At 38.6% G+C, this 17,553-nt stretch overlaps 1 protein-coding gene across 1 annotated transcript; it reads right to left on the bottom strand.

The window, feature by feature from the left end:
- Positions 1 to 2,811: 2,811 nt before the first annotated feature.
- On the bottom strand, positions 2,812 to 16,079 carry LOC104505471 (protein DBF4 homolog A-like). Its single transcript, XM_010149920.1, is given in 12 exon segments — positions 2,812 to 3,001; positions 3,003 to 3,851; positions 5,068 to 5,192; positions 5,681 to 5,795; positions 8,335 to 8,466; positions 10,211 to 10,256; positions 10,526 to 10,556; positions 12,064 to 12,137; positions 12,283 to 12,352; positions 12,888 to 12,938; positions 13,831 to 14,025; positions 15,909 to 16,079. Coding segments are annotated over 12 exon segments (2,049 nt in total).
- Between the last annotated feature and the right edge of the window lie 1,474 nt (positions 16,080 to 17,553).

Genomic DNA, 17,553 nt, shown 5'->3' with positions numbered 1-17,553 from the left:
GAGTCGCTAATCCCCATACCACCATATACCCATACGAATATTTTCGGCCATCGGGAACTCTATCCTCTCAGCCACACTATCGATTCACCTGAAGAGAAACAACACATCTGTCCCAGATACACACATTTCGTGAAGCAGCCGCACCCAGCGGTTGGACATCCACTGCAAAGACACCAAACCAATATGGTGTAGGCGTAACCGCAGTAAAACACTGCTTCTTCTACTACTTTAATTCTAAAAGCAGATTTCAGCACCTGCGTTTCTCCCGATGTTGTTACTATCATCCCAGCTTTGCCTCGTGTAGCTGGTTTCCGCTTTCAAGTCTTTACTTTTAAGGAGTTCCAACTGTAGTTATGCAGTTACCACAAAGATGTACTCACAGTCGAAGCACACTTCCTCTACTAAACCTTTACTCTATGGACTAGAGAGGTACGCGTGGTGGTGTTTGTCTGAAGCGTTCAACATCTGTCAGAATCCCTACCACATATTTTGGGTGTTCTCTTCTCCGGAGGGAGTCAGAGAGATGGACAAATGCTCTAGTAACCACCCTTCCATGTTTGGTTTTTTTTCCAAATATTAATATAATTACTTATAAATTTTTGTAAAAACTGTGTTTAGAAAACCTCGAGAGACGACGCGTGCATGCAACCCGCACACAACACGCTGAGTACATTCGTTTCAGAAGCAGCTGGAGGCTTACTGTGGCCGTGATGGTCTCTGAACACCCCTCGCAAAGGAGACTCTAGCACCACTCGTGTGAGCAGCCACCTGCACACGGCCTACATCACCGCTGAAAGTGCTCGTTGCAACCCGCAGCAGCGACTCTCCCACGCTGTTCCGCGTGACACCGAGCGGCCTCAAGGTTCGAATGGCAAACCTCTGAACTTGCTTCCCCTTAAGCTTCTAAAGCGAGATTCCAGTGCGTTCAAATCCCCTCTGCAGCGCCTACCGAGCTGACAGGTTCTAACGCTGCACCGAATCACACACACACTGGTTACACAAGTAGGTTTACGTCTACAAGTAACCACGCATCTACTCATTCCAGCCGGATGGAGGCCACCACACTGAGTACGCCTTGGGGATGTGAGGAGGGACACGTCTGCAGGAGGGATCTACTGACAGATGGCTGCGATGTGTGACGGGAAAAATGCGAGATTTTCTTAAGTAGTCTTAGCACTGAACCAAAAGCTTAAAAAAAAAACAAAACCAAAACCCCCAAACCAAACCAACAAACAAAAATTTGCAAAACAGACAAATACTTGTTCCTAAAATAGCTGGCGTTCCAGTCGGAGAGCAATCCTCCCGTCGTTAACGCATCACTCAAAACAAATTCCTTCACTGTTCTACTTTAAACCCCCCTTCCTAAACCACTATATATAGGTAAATGACAGGCAATACATATATATACAGACACCCATATTCAAGATCAACTCCTTTCTAAACACTAATTTTGCTCATTTCTGTAATGACTCTCCATGTAACTACCTTGACGTGCACCCAGATGAGAAGAAAATGTAAGTCAAGGCAGAAGGGACCAGTAAGAGGAGACCAAAAACAGCTCTTACCGGACCGCCCAGGCAATTACAGGAACAGCAGAAGGAGGAATGTCACCTTTAAGGTGACAGCAATGCCCGACGCAGCTACTTTTTACGCTTCCAATTTGCACACTTGTTAAAGGAAAGGGATTTTATGTGGTTTTGCTCACCCCAAGTAGCTTTACCTACCCCTGGCAGGGAGTATCCCACAGAGGACGGGCAACAGTACACAAGGGCTGAAAGCACTTCAGCCCCAAGAACACCGACAGAGGAGCTCTGGGAATATTAAATGGGCACGAGATAAAAATACAAACAAGTCATACATGCAAAAATTAATGAGAGTAATTTCTGCTGGTTTCCATCTGTGACCTTAAGGCAGTTACACTTACTAATAAAGCTTGGCAATTACTTCCACTGCAATTCCATACCCTGCACTGATTTACAGATGTGGAAATCCTGAAAGAGATCGGCTCTGGTCAAGATTTGAAGCAAAAAAAAAGTCTTCCCAGTTCCCACTTGTGTCTCTGCGTAAGCTAGGCAGGCCGGCTGCTCTGAAAGCAAAATCCACGCAACCCCACTCCATCGGAAACCTACTGGCTGTTTGGTGGTAGCTGGCACTGCTGCTCTCTCGTTTTTTTATAAAGAAAAATTAAAGCATACATCACCTGCTTTCCTATCGGCTCACATACACAATACAGCTACTTTTAATCTGATGTCAGCGCAGCCAAAAAATATAATACACGCTGTCCTAATCCTATTTTTTTGTGATTACGTAGGTTCCCCGAAACAATTTCAGCAAAAGAAATATTAGGGAAGCAAGTGACTTTTTTTATTCCGCATTCTCTAATGAAGCAGCGGCAGGAGGAATAGGAAAGGACGCAACTAAATCTCCACAAAACATTAGGAGTAATGGCCTGCCTTATTTACAATGTAACATCCAGTTCTTTGTAATATGGTTATTTAGAACATACCATAATCAAGGATTTTAGAGTATTACTCTACTCAAATGCAGCTACATCATGCTTACAGGTTGCCTAGCAATTAATTTAACCCCAAATCTGGGGTCAGAGCCTTTCATGAGCTGTGACAAAGCAGTACCTTTTAAGAAAACAACCCAAACCAGTACCTTAGCTTTATTTTTCATATATACAGAAGTTTTTGCATTAGAAAACTTGAAAACCAAACAATCTATACATATCATACAGCAATTAAAGTTTCCATGAATAAAATTTTAAGTTTTCACGTTCATTTGAAAATTATATTAAATAAAGCAGCATTAAAATCCAACAAAAGGAGATGAGGATGAAAACAGTGACCATGTAACATCTGTATTCTGCCCGTCCCGTGTGTCCTTTATGCTAATTGAAGGTTTGCTCTCAGTGTCACCTGAAAACCCTCCACATTCTCATTTTGTTTCACTTGTCTGATATAATTCCAACAGGCCCTGCACTGCTGAGCTACAAGAACTTCTCCTGAGGAACGGAGAGTCTATCTGTGGACTTCACATGTAACCCCATATTCTGTTTCCGGGTCTCTCTTTTATTTCTTCCCAAGTGAAGCTTCACTCTTCTGCGCAGTTTTCCAGGTGGCGAGCTGTGCGCAGGGCTGGCAGCCGATTCAGTAAGTTCTTTTTTTTCAGCAGTGTCTGGTACCAGAACGACACCGTGCTGCACCTGCTGGCGATTCGCGTGATAATCATGTTTATTGACAAATGCAGGATTGGCATCGTTTTTTTCCAAACACTTTGCTGGTAGAACTACTGTGTTAGTTAATTTTCGTTTTGGCTGTGATGGGTTTTTATCTTTTTCTCTAAAATCTGTAAACTGAGTATGAGAATATGAAGTCCACATGCCTTCCTGAAAACACTGTAAATTGTATTCATTTACTTCTGGTTCCCGTATTTCTTTACTGAATGGCTCACAATCTCTAGAAAAGTTCCCCATGTACGCTGTGTCACCTTTCTGAGGGGGTGGTTGCGCAAAATCCGAATGTAAAACAGTCTCTCTTACGTTTCCAGCCCAGGAGCAATCAGTTTTAATGTTTTCGTCATTGTTTCTGAACTTACTTCTTAGTTCTGAAGACTGTGACAGGTGACAGAGAACTGAACAGACAGATCCAGAAACAGGGGTAGGTACTGGCACAGAGTTTGGCTGTAGTTCTGCAGGCTGGCGGTCCAGTGTGAGTGCCCGCATTGCGGTATCCTTCCACAAGTAACTTGTCAATGAAACGCGTTGCTTCTTCAGTCTCTCTTTCAGCTCGTCTGGTTTAGCCGCCTTTCCAGTAAGAGGAGAAAAAAAGCCTGTGCTACACTTCGTCCTACAATGAAACCGTTTAAAATTATTAATAAGCACTTGAAAGAGACTTGGGTAACGTAGCTCCCGATGCAACTGATTCTAGAAAAGCAACCAAACTGACAAAGCCAGTTTTGGTTTTACATTTAAAGGAAAGAATGTTTAGGGTAGGAACGCTCTATGTCTACAGGAACAGAGTGCCTTCTATTTGATGCTTTCTTAATGATTTCTTCAGCTCATAAAATAGTTTTAAAAATACATGAAGTAAGCAGTCTAGTGTTTCAGTAAATCTCAGTTCACAGTGGCATTAAGAACAAAAGAACTTAATGAATATAATGCAATGATTAAATACTTACACATATTTTATGCTATATACACACAAAATTAGCATAATTACGTATGCTTTTCTTAACATAGTATTTCAAACCTAACCACTCTGAGTATTTTTAAGTCACAAATGAAATAAAGGCTTGCCATCATTAAGCTATCAGCTGTTTGGCTCTATATGCATTTCCTTTGATATCTTTATTTCTTCAGTACCTTTTTTTTTTTCCTTTAAATGAATTAGAAAGTTATGCCTTATCTCCTGACTCATTTGCAAACAAATCAGAGCAATCTTGAATTGAGTTATTGCTCCAAGTAATGAAGACAGTGGTGCTTACAGTCCAAGACATGAACCAAGTCCTTCTCTCCCATTTAAGCTTTTGAGCTATGAAGAAGAATAGAAAACCTGCTTTCTTTGCCCAGCACAGGCAGGACAGAGGCCAAGAGCCTTAAGAGTATAGACAGGAAGATCTACATTAGACCAGGAAATGTTTTTTCCACGGGTAAGGAAATCAGATTGACCGAGGAAGGTATCATTTGTGGTACTAAGAATGTCAGAAAGTTTTTAGAGAAAGATGTCCAGACACTGCTGTCCTCCTGTCAGAGATCCTTTACTACAGTAGATCTTGCTTTTCTGAAGCCAACAGCATGGTAGGACAACTTTTGGCAATTACCTCTGAGTCTCATTTTCCTGTGATGGCACCTTCACTTCTAATGTTTGTGGGGGTCTTTTGTTTGGTTGGTTTTCCCCCCAAATTTCTGCTTTAAAAAAACCTGTTTTCCAGGTACTGCAAATTACAGTGATTTATGTCAGACTGAAAAAGATGAATTTATTCTGAACCACATCCAGAACAAAGTATCTTTGTGTCCAGTGTCTTAACTCACGGGGTCTTTAAAATGCAGAACATGTAACTTACCTTTTTATTTCCTTTGCATCCTCTTTGTATTCCACAAACTCATAAACAAACTTTGAAATTATATCATCAACAACTTGATACTGTGTGCTTTGTGCAAAATTTTGGTGCTGTTCACTTTCAAGATGCTGGAATTAAAGAAAACGCATAAGACAAATCTAGTACTCCAGATACGAAGATCATAGAATCACAGAATGGTTTGGGTTGGAAGGGACCTTAAAGATCATCTAGTTCCAACCCCCCTGCCATGGGCAGGGACACCTTCCACATTTGACCTTTGACCACGCTGCTCAAAGCCTCATCCAGCCTGGCCTTGAAGACATCCAGGGATGGGGCATCCACAACAAGATACACATCAAGTGTGTAATATAGAGCATTAAGTGCCATTAATTTATTACCAGTGTCTCTGAGACATGAACTATTAGTGCCTTCAGCTATCATACATATAGGCAATCAAGAATTAAAAACTGTAAGGGAAAAAAAAAATCCACTTGCTGCTTTTTAGGATATATATTCAGAAAATCTTTCAAGACAAAAAAATATATAAAACTAGCAAGTAAGAATTATTTTTGATATTACACTTCAGATCAAAGCACATACTTGACATTTCACATACCGTTTGCAGATCTTCGTATTTCTTCCCGCAACATTCACAATATCCTCTCTTTCTTTTGTCCTTCTGAGGGAGCTGAACAGGAGTTCCACTGTCCTTGTCACTATTTATTTTGTTTCTGTTAACAGAGAAGATACATTAATGAGTCTCAAATACGGAGCTGAGGTCTATATTTGCCTTTCACAGTGCGTTCATTCTTATTTACTTAATTGGAAAAAAACACAAAAACAAAAAACAAAACCAAACTTTATTTCACCTCAAACTATTTCCATTATGTTAATCAACACAAGAAAAACAAAGAGAAAAATTATGCATTAATTAAAAAAAATGTAGTTACTGCAACAAGACAGGCAGAGCCAGTGTAACTACACATAAGCATAAACCCACCAGGTTAGTACAGACATACAGAATAAACAGTGCAACACTGCTAAACAAAATACCTCAAATCAAAGAACGTATTGAAATCGCTGTGCATAAGGCTTCATAAAAAAAATAAAAAGAAAAAATTATCTTCTAAGATCTCATCAACTGCCAGTTGATCAAACACACAGCAAGAACACGAGGTCTAAAAGATGACATGTCAGTTTCCAGTAAAAGTAAAGAACAGTTGTATTCCTTGGTTACACGCAGCTTTGGAATACGCTGGCCAAATGCCATTTCGGCCTGTTTTTCTAGGTACAGGCTAAATGGAAATACAAGGAAACGAACCTCACGTTCTCCACGGAGATTAAAACACAGAGAAGTTTTCAACAGCTGCTCCATAACCTTCAGATTACTCATCTGGGGAGAGCTACTGTTTGCTCCAATTCATTATTCAACCCTGAAGGATGCTAGTGGTAAAGCAACATCCTTCCCTCTTACTTCAGAGGAATAGTGCCCTCTCCCTGTCTACCCAAAAATCACCCTGACAGACTTTACCAAGTATCTGCACAGATGTAAGCTCAGGACTTTACGTCAAAAAACCTGTCCCGAAAAAAAACCTCTCCCTTACAAAGCATAGCAATGTATTGCTCAGTGTAGTAAGTGGACACTGCTTTCAACAACTGCTTTCAATCAACAAGTCCAAATCGGTGTCACCTGCCCCAGCACTCCTTGAGTTCCACAGGACAGTCTCCACCTAACTGTGTACTTTCACTATTACACTAGCCTTTTCACCCCTCTTTAGAACTGTAAAAGTCACAGAGAACCAGTAAAATCGGAGTATAAGCAAAGGCATTTATAATCTGAACCCCCACTAATGCCTGCAGGTCTTGCCCGATGCAGCAGCAGGTAAAACTGACAACTTGGCTTCAACAAGCTTTTCCCTCAGACAGCTGAAACAAGCGGGCGCTCCCCTTTCTCTCCTGAAACTCCTATTTCTCACATTCACCTGCTGAGTATGAAATAATCCCTCACCTAAGTACCTCTCTGGCATATGCCAATCTGACAGATTAAATAGGAATATTCTTTCAGACATAACCCTTAATTTTTTTTTAATATATCATATTCCTTAATCCACACAAATTAAAATAATATTCCCCCCCCTTTTTTTAAAATGCTTTAGAAAGAATGGGCCTTTCTAACCTCCTCTGCAGAGACACCACCAGAAATTGCCTTACTATTGCAAGGGTTACTGTCGATACGATATTTGCTTGGCTTTTTCATACTACTACATTCACTGAGAAAAACAAACAAACACAAAATCATCATGGCAACATCAGCTGAAAACCTCCAGCACTATAATAATGGTGAAGACCGGACAGAACCTCAACAGTGGAGAAGTTATTTTATAAAGTGAACAAGCATCAAATTTAAATAAGTCTCCAACGATAGAAAAGCAGCAAACGACACACAAAGTTCCACATACAGCAAAGCTACCTTTCACCTAAGTATCTTTAGCTTCTCACATGAACCAATTTTAGAAGTCAATGAAAGACTCAGTACTAAATCAGAAAGGCCAGGTAGAAAAAAAAAATCAAAACCATAGTTTGATTCAAAAAAAAACCAGGTAATTAAGCCCCCTAAGTAGTTTCAAATCACAACATTGACTTAGCAAAATCCTAACTGCATCTGGAGTGCTCAAACAGAGCCCAAATGCCAAAATGTATCACATGAACACTTGCTGTAAGACCAACTGCAAATCCACTTTTCACCTCTGAAGAGCTGAAGCAGTATCTGCAGAATCTAATTTCTACAGACTATGAACAAGGTGCACTCCTTATCAACAACGCTTTTTTCACTATCACTGATCATCACCATCTTACAAATTTTTAACTGCCTACTTCAGCATTTATCCTGACAAATATCAAAAGAAGTCTTAAAAAATCCACTTCCTGTAAAATACTTACTGGATGGCATCCAAGGTGAGGACAAAGAAGAAACCAGTGGCAGAAAGGAAAAAAATATCTTATGCTGACCCACAGTGATAGGAGAAGGCCGCATTTTTGGATGTACGCATCTGTATGTCCAAAAAAAAAGGACTAAAGAGAGGATAAAGAGGGTACAGAAAGACAGACAGACACCAGCAGTTACAGTGCAGCAAATACATCAGCTGAGACACCGCTATTAGTATTCAATATCACAAAAAAAACAGAAGCAGAGCAATTGTTTTAGAAACAAATTACTTTAGATTTTAGAGAACCGCCCTCTATCCACACAGTAACAAGTTTTCAACAAACCTTTGCTTAGACTGAGTTTGCTTTTGCCCAGAAAGATACTTCTTATCCACCTCAAATGGACTAAACGGTTTCGGAACGCAGTAGTTGAGAACTGGAAAACTGGGTAACTGCAGGTAAAACGGCCGGTAGCGGCTGCATTAGACAAAACAAGTGCTTTAGGACCATCAGAAATAGAAAAAGGACTTCACAGCACAAATTAAAGATCAAGTCAAAAAGCTGGAAGAAGTGTTTCTCTTCTACATGTACGCAGAATGCTAAGCAGATGAATTTCAGAAAATAAGGCATTCTTTCCTATCAACTTCATACTGTCTTAAAATAGATTTGCCTTGAGTTTCCATAGCTGTCTTACACATTCCTTGGGGTATGGCTTTCATGCCTATTTATTGTTGAGAGCTGGGTAACCAATAAAACTAAGAACTTGGATGATGGTGCCTCTGTGTTCCTGAGAAGTAGCTACAGCAGTTCCTAACATCCAATGCGTTACTTTTTTTCCCCCATTTAAAAATTGTCTTCCTTTTTGACAAATGTTAATCAATTCACCATTCAAAACATAAAACCTGACCTTTTCATTTTCCAGAAAGATAGTTTTCCTCTAGAGTGTTTTACTTAGAAAGATATCAGAACTAGCAACTATACCATTGCTCTGAATATATTAAAAATGTTTAAAATAGGGAATGCCAGAAGTTCACATACTGAATCATTTGACTGAAATGCCAATGCCAGAGTTCAGACTGATTTTTTTCACCCACATTACTATTACAAGCTCTACAGGCAGAAGAAGAATAGCAAGGCCGGAAAACGTAACAGGGACAGCTAAGCATATTGTTCTGGTTCTGAGCTGTCACTTATGTTGCATAAACATTTAAACATTAAAAAACATTTCTTTATGTTACATAAAGCGTTTCAGGTCTTTGGTACACGGCTACGTTCAGAAGTCAGTGTCACACATATTCACATACCAATTTCTTGTACGTACAACTGTGTTTGTCCAATTCTCCCCACTATCCTCATGCCCCTCAAACCTAATACACCACCTCACAGTGTAAGACCAGGTTTAGGTCTTTTTTCAATTCGGGAAAGTGTCAAAGAAATCAGGTCAAAGAATCTGGAGCTTACAATCATCATCATCATCAAGCAGAAGTTAATTAAGAATATAAAGGTGCAAAACATGCCATGCAGAACTGCACTTCTTCAGAACCCATCATTCTCTTAACTTCTGGCAAACTGGTATGTCCTTACACAGTGAGGTCTGATCAATTACAGCACCAGAAAGATGCGAAAATTTTACTGGCTGAAAATACCCGATTTCATGCTACTGTGGATACTGAAACAGGCTAATACCTTTTCTTTTCTCCTTCTAAAAAGATGATTGAACAGGAAATTAAACCTAATTTCAAGGGAAGATTTTAACTAGAACAACTTCCCATTCCCTACATCTAAACAGTCTCTGCAGGAGGTGACTGTTACTCAGTTGGGATACAGGACTGGAATTTAATACACAAATTCCTATCAGCCTTTTGAGCTATAGAATTTGGATCTAAGAAAAGATGTCAAAGTTCAAAGCTTCCAGGTTTCCTTTTCACTCTTATGGTCCTTGGCAGAAAGTAACCCAAAGAACCCACTCTTGTGTCTTCCATTCCACTTCCATTCCCTATTGCAAATATACCCTACTGTAACAGTAACTGCTCCATCTCATTTAGTGGCTAAACACACACAGCTACCCAGAGACGAAGATTTTGTATTTTGTTACAAGACATCTGAAGTCAGGAAGCAGAAGGAAATTGAAATCTGAAGGCCACTTTCTCAAGGCACACTACATGTTTCTGAATTACTCATTTTCAGACCACATTATTGAATGCATGAAGAGAACACATACCGACTTCGGTCTTCCACCTTGACAAATGGATTTTTCAGTTTACCTGCTCAAGGGGGAGAAAAAGAAACTAAGAGAGAAATACTTTTCTTCATTCAGCACCTTACTCCAGTAGCTGAATAGATAAGCACATATAATTTTCAAACTCATAATGTACATGTTTTGACAAACTCTTGATTTCCATGTTTTTCTACCTGCTTTTCTTAGACAGATTAGAATACAGCAGCACACACTTGACCAGCTGACAACTGCAGTACACTTCTAAGTGTTCAGAATGTAAGGCAAACCAAAGAACTCAACAAATATTGCAACACTTACTTCTTAACTTTGGAGCATTATCTTGTTTTCCCTATTGAAAAAAAAAAAAAAAGAGAGAGAAGTTATAAAATTCCTGTGAATATTATTCTGCCTTTTACTAAAGATTTTGCTGTGGCTAGCTTTAAGTTATGATGGTCTCCCTGTGTTAACCATAATTTCATACACAGTCATGAGAAATTCTGCAGGAAACTAAGCTCATGAGTACTTCAGAAATACGATGACAGGTTTAACAAAGAAATACGTGTTTCTGTACCACAAAAGTGTTCTCCTTGAGATGTTTCAATTAATTTTTCCTAAAACCAAAACCAAACAAAAAACCCAGGCAGATAAATTCACTTAATCTCTCTCCACCCCCAAAATACCTTGCCATAGTTGAAAGTAGATTTGCAAGTACAGATAACATTCTTCCAACACTTTACAAATGCTCATTAACTACGAGCTGTAAAATGCCACCAAAAACTGCAGATAGCGACATTCTTCAGTTAACACAATTCTCATTTGAACGTATGTACACAGGATTTGGGGTTTTTTGAACATTTAGGTTTTTTTATCAATGAAGATTAAATGGAGTATTTTGTTTTCAGAAAAGAGAGAGGCCTACAGTCAAGCATCAGCTGTAACTGGTTTTGGTAAAGGTAAGAACTCATATTTTATACTAATTGCCAAGAAATTGCCCACCCTGCAATCCATGAACTGATACACTGATCATGAACATACACTGATGATGTAACAGAGGATTTCATGTGGCCCCAATAATTAGCCAACATTGCAGTCTAGAACAACATAAGACTCGATGGTATGTTTCCATTTAGTTTTCACAGAGCCCTGCCTAGACAATTGTATAATTTCACGTGTTTAATTTAAATGACAGAGCAACTGCAGATGGGGTGCACAAGCGGCTAGAAGAGTTTCAGTGTCTGGCTACATCATACACTAAAATCCACACGCCAACTGCATGTTATTGTCAGAATAGCTCAAAGATGCTTTTTGCTAGTTCTTTACAAGACTAGGAAGGAAAATATGCAGAGCTGAGCAACTGACACAGATTCCCGTGAGCATTTCTTCAGGAAACACAACCGTGATTCTTCAAAATGGTCCATCAAAAGGAAAGGGTTTCTAATCATTTTGTCATAGGGACAGTTACACAAGGCAACTCAACCACTGTCCACATCACACTAAAACCATGCTACATTTTTAAAAATCATTATTTATTATTTTTGAGGTAGGCAGGATGGACATTTCAGACAGTTCAGTACTTCTGATTCTGAGAGGTCCCTTATAGAGCAAAGGTCTACACATCATTTAACCAATACTGCTATGGAAGTTATTTTTGAATAACGCTGAAATGTGTAGCTAATACTGTCTATTTTTCAAATATGGGTTTTAAATCAATTCGTAAAACATACCGGCCTGTGAAAAAAAGAACATGTTATTAAAATAAAATCTATAAGCTTCACAGTAGACAGCATTTAGTACACCTGCGTTTTCTTGGTTAGTGAAACAAATGGCATTTTCACAAATGGCGAAGAGCCACTTACCACATCTTTAGAACTGCCTGCTCTTTTGATTAGGTACAGTTCCTTTTTCTTTTGTTCAATGTAATTCTTAACATCTGGCAAAAAGAAGGAGAATTACACTTTGCTGAGTTTATCTGTGTATGTTTGAAGTAATTAGTCATCTTTAGTATTTTGAAATCATCAAACCACTAAATAAATGTTCCAAGTGCAAGTTAGGCTTCACCCCACAGAAATATTTACCATCAATATGAAGTATCTTCACTCCCCAGCTCAAAGCGTTGGATAATATGCTACCAGAGGGGATTAAGTCCTGCAAACAATAAATTTTATTAATAATTTTAAGCAATATGCAGTAGATTATGTAAAACAATTACAAATATATGACAACATGTAATATGAAAGCTGAGATCAAAGCACAAATGCTTTACTTCTTGCCAAAAGACTATAACTCTCAACTGACTTCTCCAACTCCGTGTCACAGCACTTCACCATCAAAAAGTTATATTTAACCTTACATAGAGCCAAAATTGTTCTCTACTGTCACATTTGATAGTAACTAACATTTGAAGACAGTGAAGTTATACATTTACTTTAAACTTCATGAGCACCTTTCAAATGCTAGCTGTATCAGCAATCCTGACACATTAGAGGAGTGGTCGTAAGACTCCACAGACTTTCAGTTCTTCAAGAAGTACCCAGAAAGCATGACTTGACAGTTTTACTTAGGACAGGCCCTTGACTTCTGCCCGAGCATTCCATGAGGGAATTCTCCCTTAAGACCACCCTTACTACTGATGATTTTTCTAGAAGAGGAAAACCAGAGTCTCTCAAGCACAGAGACTTACCTGCTCTTTGATTGCTTTTTCAACTAAGGATCTTCCTCTGCTCATACGTACCTATATTAAAATAGAAACAAGTTTGTGGCAAGTTAGAACTCATTTCAAAACGACAAAAGCTAAAACACGTTGCTGCTAGAAAGTTTGAGCTATGATAGTCTCCTTTTGTTTACTGTCCTGCCATTTTTCATTAACTCGCATGTCCCCCACAGCCTGGGAGAAAAATAAAGGAAAAGTCAAACAAACCAACAAGTAGCTGTTTTCAGCCAGAGCTGGTGACTGCACGGCTGAAGCAGCGTTAGCGCTGGAAGAACACACACGGTGGTAATATGCAGCCAGTACCACACATCACAAAATGAGGTTTCATCAGCGGGACTTGTGCCACGTTAAGCTAACAGTCACGAACAGAATCATAGCCTCCACCTTATCCCCATCTCTGCTATCACCAGAGCATCTCCTCTGGTACTGTATGCTGTTTGTTCCTAACCAGCATGCCTTTTACCTACCCAGGTTATTTGCAAAACGAGGTGATATCACCTACGCATCGCAAAGACCTGCCCACACATGGGCTCTCAGTCGTGTTTCTAAGTACCCTGTTGTGGTTAAACCACGACAACACAGTACAGCTAATTGTTTCTAACTGTGTTTTGAAAGGATACAAGATTTGCCTATGTACCTGCAAAAACTGAGCTATTAACGGTTGCAATTAACGTGAATTGCACGTTAACCTGAATTATTTTAAAAGTATGTTTGACCTGTTTAAAAAAACAAACCAAAACAACAAGCAAACACCAAAGACAACCCAGCAAAACCACACCACACAAGCTAAAATAAAAAAACCAAAACCTTTTTCTCCCAAGGAACTGTTGCCATCTTTAGGAAACAAAACAGGAGAAAAGAGCATATCCCATGGGTTGTACCTGATTTTCAGTATTATTATGAAGAAACTTACTGGATCTGCTATCTTAAATGAACTTCCATCACGTCGATCTTTTTGGTTGCTAGGATGAGGCGAGCTATTTCCTCCATTACGTACTGCTTCTGGGCTAGGAACAGGAGAAATCTGACCAAGAGTTGGTGCAAATTTTGCTTCCTTCTTATTAGACACCAGATAGTTGATATCTTTACTAAGAAAGTTCTCCACTCTCTAAATATGAAGATATAAAGAAAACAATTATTTCAGGACAATAAATCAGTAACTCAATTTTACATTACATACTTTAAAATGACAATATTTCTACAATAATTAAGTTCAAAAACATTGAATTGATGAGACAATATGTTCTAAAGACCTGGATGATAATTACAATTGAACTGTAGTGGCATCTTACCAGTCAGAAATTCTAACTTCAATTTCTTAATTTTGTAATCTCTATCAAAAGAGCTTTGCTTTGTTTCAATTATTATCATTCTTTGAACTATATAGCTGTAATACTTTCCAAGCAGAATAATTCAAACACTGCACTGAGAAGTAACAGAATAACTGAAGGAAAGTTACAGTTTAGATCGTTTTATGTAACATACATTACACAGAAGTGTTCAGCTGAACATGTGTGTGCAAATGTAAGTTACAGTTTGCAAGCCACTATAAATTCATTAAGTTTAATTCTTCTGTTTGTTCTAAAATTTCAGGATAGTTACTACATTTCACACCTACACGTTTCGTAACACTTCTCAAAAATGTAGAAGACTTAAGTAGATTCCTAACATTTTCATACTTGGCAAGACAAATATGTGGTTATATTATGCTTGATCCCTTGCATTTTGCTCCTTCAGTCTTTTGTTGCCAAGCGTTGCTTGAGTATTGACTCTTATTTTCCTTGCTGTTTTTTGCCAGTTTATGTAGCTTGTAAAATTGCACAGGCAGCAAGCTTGAAACTCTGCCTTCCAATTCTACTCTATCTTTTACAGAAATGGGACAGAGAGGCACTTTTTGAGTGTACAAAGGAACGCACGTAGTAGTTGATCTTGAGGGCACTGGACATGTCAGTTAGGTATATACTCCTCAGAATAAAACAGAAAAACTTCCTGTTCAGTCTCTGATTTGCAACCTTACCTTTCACATACTAATTCCTAAAATTCTGTTTTAGAGAGAAAGACAAAAGACAGCGTGCATTCATTTAATACTAAAAGTAAAGAGATGCACTTAGCTTGAAACCATATTGTTGCTGTTCATTGCTGCTACTATAATTTCAGACAGCAACTTGATTTACAAGCGTGAATTTCACAGAACTGCTCAGTGCTCCTCTGAGATCAAAGTAGTATTGCCAAAGCACCACTCAGAAGAGCTGGCAATGTAAGCAGATCTCTTTTGCTTCTGTGGTTAAAGGGTATTTAATACTTTAAATTCCATGATTCCTCTACACTCATTCAAAATAAATCAACTTCCAAGTGGACTAAGCAATTGCATTGCTTGTGTATTACTATGATATCCTGTGCTTGCTTGTTTCAAAGTGTTCCTTCCATACAGAAAAAAGAATTAGAGGAAATAAAGCATTAAGATGCCTATAAAAATTAAGAGTATTTAAAAATACTAACATACTCTCTGCAAAAAGTACTTATTGAAGTTACTGACTTTTAGTAAGCCTATGCAAAACACTTCCTCTAGTCCCTTTCAGGTTCTGCTGAATAACTTCAGTTGTAACATGTGAACATGCCGATACAGTCAGAAGCAGCAAAGAAAAAAATCATCCCAAACAACGTAACTTAATAAATTTGAGTAAGATTTTAATCAAGTGAATAGTTAACTGAAAACAAGTTTTTGTAATAAACACTTTTGTTAAAATTAGCAAAGGAGCTTCTAGCAAAAAAAAGTCCCAAAATAATCTGTTGATAAGCTAATTGTTCATACTAAACATTACAACAAACAAATTCCTGTCACATAGGAGATACAACTAACATTAAAATGCAGTCACCAAAAAAAAAAAAAAACCAAAACAACAAAACACAACCCACAACAAACAAGGAAAAGGTACTCCACACGCACAGACTTTCTTCTGGTTTCATGAAGGTCTCAGCTCACTGACTTACCCCTCCTAGCTCTTTGAGGTCCTTTCCTATTTTTTCAGAGATCACATTTGATGGAATATCGAGGTAAAACACCTTCCCAGTGAGTGGCTTATATTTAAGTTTCTCTGGTACTACTGTATCTTTTTTCACATTCTTTACAGAAACTCCTGTTTTTTCTGGTTTTACTTGCATTCCATCTGCTGCAAAAAGAGAAGGGAATTTAAACAGGACTGTTTTATGAGCTGTGTTTATTTTTTTTCATTTCAAAAAGGAAAATTCCCAAATTATGGAAATAGACAAGGCAAGCTTCTTTGCAATGTAAGACTTCTAAAAAAAACAGCTGTATGTTGAACATGCCAAATCCCAGACATTAATAAGAATACCCTTAAAAGTTTCTTCTTAAAACCATATCCTAAAATGGACTTTTTATTTCAGTTACTATACAATGTCATCAATTTTCCCACCCAGTTTGGCAAGTTATGTGCTATCTTCTGTACCACAGTACATACACAATCAGTCACTGATAATCACAAGAACACCGTTTTAGACCAGAACCTGTCCCTCTTACTCGTCTGAAACCAAAAGGATTCATATAGACTCGTTAGACCAAGAAACTGCCAAAAGTAACTGAAACACAAAATAATACAAGACCTAGATCATACTATTTATCTAAATTTAAAGCCCTAAGCTTAAAGCTCTGAACCATTCTAGTTATGAACACTCTTGCCTTCTCTGCGTATTGTACTCTAAAACTAAAAACCACACAGAGCAATTATACTGTCCTGATGATCAATACAGAGCTATCCACACAGGTCTGTTAGACTAGACATTTACAAATAAGCAAATAATAATTAAAAAAACCCATCAGTCTGGGTGAGACATTAGCCTCATTTCTCAAGAGAGACCTTGGAGTGGGGTAGAGTTCTACGAGAACATCAACTCAATAGTGAGTAGCAATCAAAAAAGGAAGGGGAATACTTTGAGGGGTCCTCAGTGCACAGAAGTGACATGCAACTCATGAAGTCCCTACAGCTACACATACCTGGAAACCAGAACAACATTATCAGATTAAAGCAAATACACCTTCTCTGTTCTTACATATTCCCTCGGAATCCATTTACAACCAGTAAGAGAGACAGAATTGGACTTGCATATTGGTAACTTTAAATTTAACTGTCTTTTCTTCCTCACTGACCACCATCCTACTCCTCATCGCTTCTCTTCTGGAGAAGCTCAACAGACAATAAAGGCTGCTGCAGGAAGAGAGCAGGCCTCTTCTGTAGACAAAGATCCAACATGCAAAAACCAGTCCCTCTGCTGAGTATTCTTCCCTCCCTGAAACGGTCTTCGATGGGAGAGGGAGCAGAACCATCATTCATGCCGTTATGAACACATTTAAGTGACGTAGAAACAGTAGTCAGCTTTCTAGAATCTAGGAAACTAAAAGTATTAGAGAAAAAGGAAAATGTGGAGGGTTAGCATAGTGTAACTGACTCAGAATTTAAACAGAAAGATGGATGAGCAGCAGGTGTGCAAGCAAAACTCTAGCTGGCCAGAGATCAAATATGGTTATACCCAGCACACACATGCGATGGCCAGGGCAGCTCACGAATTAACACACTGAATACCATAATTAATATTGGAAAATCGGTATTAAACGTCTTAG

The sequence above is a fragment of the Eurypyga helias genome, unplaced genomic scaffold, assembly GCF_000690775.1.
Source record: "Eurypyga helias isolate BGI_N326 unplaced genomic scaffold, ASM69077v1 scaffold34154, whole genome shotgun sequence".
Lineage (NCBI taxonomy): Eukaryota > Metazoa > Chordata > Aves > Eurypygiformes > Eurypygidae > Eurypyga > Eurypyga helias.
Note: the sequence above shows the minus strand (reverse complement) of the source record. Positions and strands in the feature narration are given on the sequence as shown.